The 3,370-nt window shown below is 39.8% G+C and overlaps 1 protein-coding gene across 1 annotated transcript; it reads right to left on the bottom strand.

Annotated features, from left to right (window-relative positions):
- Positions 1 to 1,098: 1,098 nt before the first annotated feature.
- LOC105889700 (zinc finger protein 239-like) lies at positions 1,099 to 3,053 on the bottom strand. The gene is made up of 3 exons (XM_012815609.2): positions 2,888 to 3,053; positions 2,436 to 2,586; positions 1,099 to 1,957 (listed from the first exon to the last, which is right to left on the bottom strand). The coding sequence occupies exons 2-3, from the start codon at positions 2,575 to 2,577 to the stop codon at positions 1,137 to 1,139; spliced, it is 963 nt and encodes a 320-aa protein (XP_012671063.2). The 5' UTR covers positions 2,578 to 2,586; positions 2,888 to 3,053; the 3' UTR covers positions 1,099 to 1,136.
- Positions 3,054 to 3,370: the final 317 nt, after the last annotated feature.

Genomic DNA, 3,370 nt, shown 5'->3' with positions numbered 1-3,370 from the left:
AGTAAAAAGTATGCACTATTATTTTTACTTAAGTAAAGTACAGATACGTAAAAATGTACTTAAGTAAAGTAACGAAGTAAAAATACTTTGTTACATTCCACCACTGCTTGTTGGCTACTAATGACGCATCGAGTGGTGTCCCATTTCGCAGGTAAAGATTTCAATCCCTTAACACTTCACACTCCGTTGTGAAGGGGCACTCCCCAGAATTGAAGTGCTAGGGTGAAGTGGTAGTATTGGGACAGGGCCTAAGCCTTATGCTGTAAACCGTTTTGTTGTCTGAGCATGCGCGATAATGTTGAGCCTTATGCCGTAAACCGTTTGTGTCTGAGATTGCGCATTGTGAGGGACTACCATCCGCTAAAGGACTACCGTCCGGTAGCGACAGGTGTACCTACAGACCAATTGCTATATTTAGCAACCAACTAAGCATCAGCAATATGCAATACAATAAAATAACAATAATAACATGCAATAATAGTTCAGGAAACTGGACAACTCTACAAAGAAGTCAGTGAACTATAAAAATGTTTGAAGAAATTCCACAGTTCTTATTTTTATGCATGATAGAGCTCCAAAACACATAGACATTATGGAGTGATAGGGACCTTCTTGTTCAGGTCCAACATTGTGTAATGTCTGGGGGTCCATCCCAAACCAGCTAGTGATTAGACACTGACCTAAAGGCTCAGTCTTCCTACTTCAAGATATGCCAACCAAGTTCATCTCTGTCTACAGTTTACTTAATGGTGCGTGTACATGTAGTGTCTGTTGAGCCCTGAAGGACCCTGATTGAGTACAAAGACATACTGAGCATGAAAGACATGAAATACAATAGATGGAGGCATTTTATTAAAATACACACCAATATTCAAGAAAATGTGGGCCAACAAAAGGCGAGAAACTGAGAGAACAAAAAAGGAATCTAAAAGAAAATGCTTTCTGGCTAAAGAATAGCAATGGAAACACAATACACATTAGCAAAATATAAGACGATAGCAAAACACATGAAGTAAAATCAATAGCAGTACAGATAGATCTGGTTGCCCTTCGGGAAAGAGTGTCTACATAATGTCATCACAATTATACCCAACCCAACTGGAAACAAGGCGATGTCGTCGACGAGAAGAAAAATGTCATGACTCCTTTGAAGTGTGTGTCTTCTGATGTGTTTGACAATTTGAAATTGAAGCAAAACACTTTCCACATACATTGCAAATGTACGGCTTCTCGCCAGTGTGAACCCTCATGTGCTTCTGCAAATTCCAGCTTGTAGAAAAAGTATTTCCACACTCTCTGCATAAATGGGGTTTGTGTCCAGTATGGTTCCTTTCATGTTGTTGACAGCTGGTAAATGAAACAAAACACCTTCCACACACTTTGCAACTATATGGCTTCTCTCCAGTATGCTGCCTCACATGCACTTTAAGAGCAGAATTCTGAGCAAAACTTTTCTCACAGTAGGAACATTTGTATGGCTTCTCTCCACTGTGTATTCGTTTGTGTATTGTCAAATATTGTTGTTCTCTGAAGCTCTTCCCACACTCTTTGCAGTAGTATGGCTTCTCTCCAGTATGCATTCTTTGATGAATCCTGAGGCACTTTTTTGAAGAAAATAATTTCCCACACTCTTGGCAATCATATGGCTTCTCACCAGTGTGGATTCTTTGGTGCTCGAGTAGTAGACAGGCCACAGTGAAGCTTTTGCCACACTCTGTGCAGTGATGCTTCTTCTCTACAGGATGCATTTCATTCATGTGTTCTTTATATTCTTCCTTCTCATTGTAACCCTTCCCACATTTTTGACAACGATAAAAGAAGAACTCTTTTGTCTGCTGTTGCACCAAATCAGTGGAGACACTTCCACATGGATCAGGTTTCTTGGCAAGGCATGTTGGTTTGGACTTATCAAGAGTCTTTGTTGTAACTTGGTCACGCCCACATTTTTCTCTGTCACCTGTGAAAAGTTAAAGTTAAGCATCACTGCAAGATTTTTCATATACAGCATTTCATTTGTCTTAATTTCTATTCATCCTATTAATGAATATCTATCATGTTCAACTGTCATTTTTGTTAGGCATCTTGTCTCACTAACAGCATGGAAATATGGCTTTCTAGTTTTTGTCTACAGCCAGCACAAGATGTTGCCAAACATATTAGCGGTTATATAGCCCTATCTAGTTATAGTTTGGCCTTAGAGGAAGTGTTAGAGTATACATATTGAACTCGGGCCACTTTTTTTTTCAACCCATCCACAAAATAAAGATTTAACACATTTACTTCTATCACAATCTATTAACAACGTATAAGCGTCAATCAAATAACTCACGCAACATGACCTAGAACACCCCTATCAATCAAAATGATTAACAGTTCTCACAGATAGTGAAGAGGAGGGTCATATAGTATATTGACATATAGTATAGGATACTTACTTCGGTTGTCTTTTTTTGTTTTTCTTTGAAGACCACCTGCATTGAGTTGTGGCATCCCTGTGCAGCTCATCAACAACTGTGATAACTCCTTCAAAGGGTCATACGATGGGTTGTGCTCAGAAACAAACACATTGGGATCCATCTTCTGTTACTGGGAAGAATAAAGCAAAAGCAATTAAACAACAGACATATTATATGGCTAAATGTGCTGGCTACTGACTATGCTGTTTTACTGGGTAATCAGAAGCTTGAATCACACGTAGGTTATGTTATGAATATAACTAGAGGCATTGCTTAGACCAATACAGAGCAGTCCACCAAATAATAAAAACCCCTGACTAAAAGGTCAAATAACAGCAAAAGGTGAGTCCATGAAATTATGCTTTTCTCTTTAGGTGATGTGCAGAACTCAAACGCACGACTCAGAAGTATAGAGAAGAATAATCGTTTACTTAGCAGGATTCGGTACACTGGTAGACAGTCCAAAAGCAGGCAAACATATCCAAATGGGCATAGGCAATAGAGCACTCGTTGTACAGGCAAAGGGTCAGCAACACGAGTTAAAATAACAACGAGAACGCGCTAATCACTGGGCACACTAGAAAATACACAGAACATACCATGCAACATACAATGACGAGAACACAAGGAGAAACAATAATACATGGACTATATACAAAACAGATAACGAGGGACAGGTGAAAACAATCAAGGCGGGGCAGACAATGAGACACAGGTGGACTAAACAAGGGGAATAAACAGGACACAGGAGAAGCCAATCAGACAAACAAACAGGGTGATGATTGGGAACAGGTGAGGGGTGGAGACACGGACAACAACAAGGGAGCACATGGCATAAACAAACAAACACAGGAAAGCACATGGCGGGAACAAGGAAGCACAAGGACTAGACACAGGAAGGAAACAATGGCAGA

This window comes from Clupea harengus, chromosome 6 (assembly GCF_900700415.2).
Source record: "Clupea harengus chromosome 6, Ch_v2.0.2, whole genome shotgun sequence".
Classification (NCBI taxonomy): domain Eukaryota; kingdom Metazoa; phylum Chordata; class Actinopteri; order Clupeiformes; family Clupeidae; genus Clupea; species Clupea harengus.
The sequence above is the reverse complement of the archived record's forward strand: the minus strand, read 5'-3'. Positions and strand labels throughout refer to the sequence as shown.

Bases quoted from the DNA above. Each gene is read 5' to 3' on its own strand.
- LOC105889700 (XM_012815609.2), bottom strand. From the start codon at position 2,577: ATGGATCCCAATGTGTTTGTTTCTGAGCACAACCCATCGTATGACCCT. The intron at 1,958-2,435 runs GTAAGTATCCTA...AACTTTTCACAG, and splicing joins AACAAAAAAAGACAACCGAA to GTGACAGAGAAAAATGTGGG.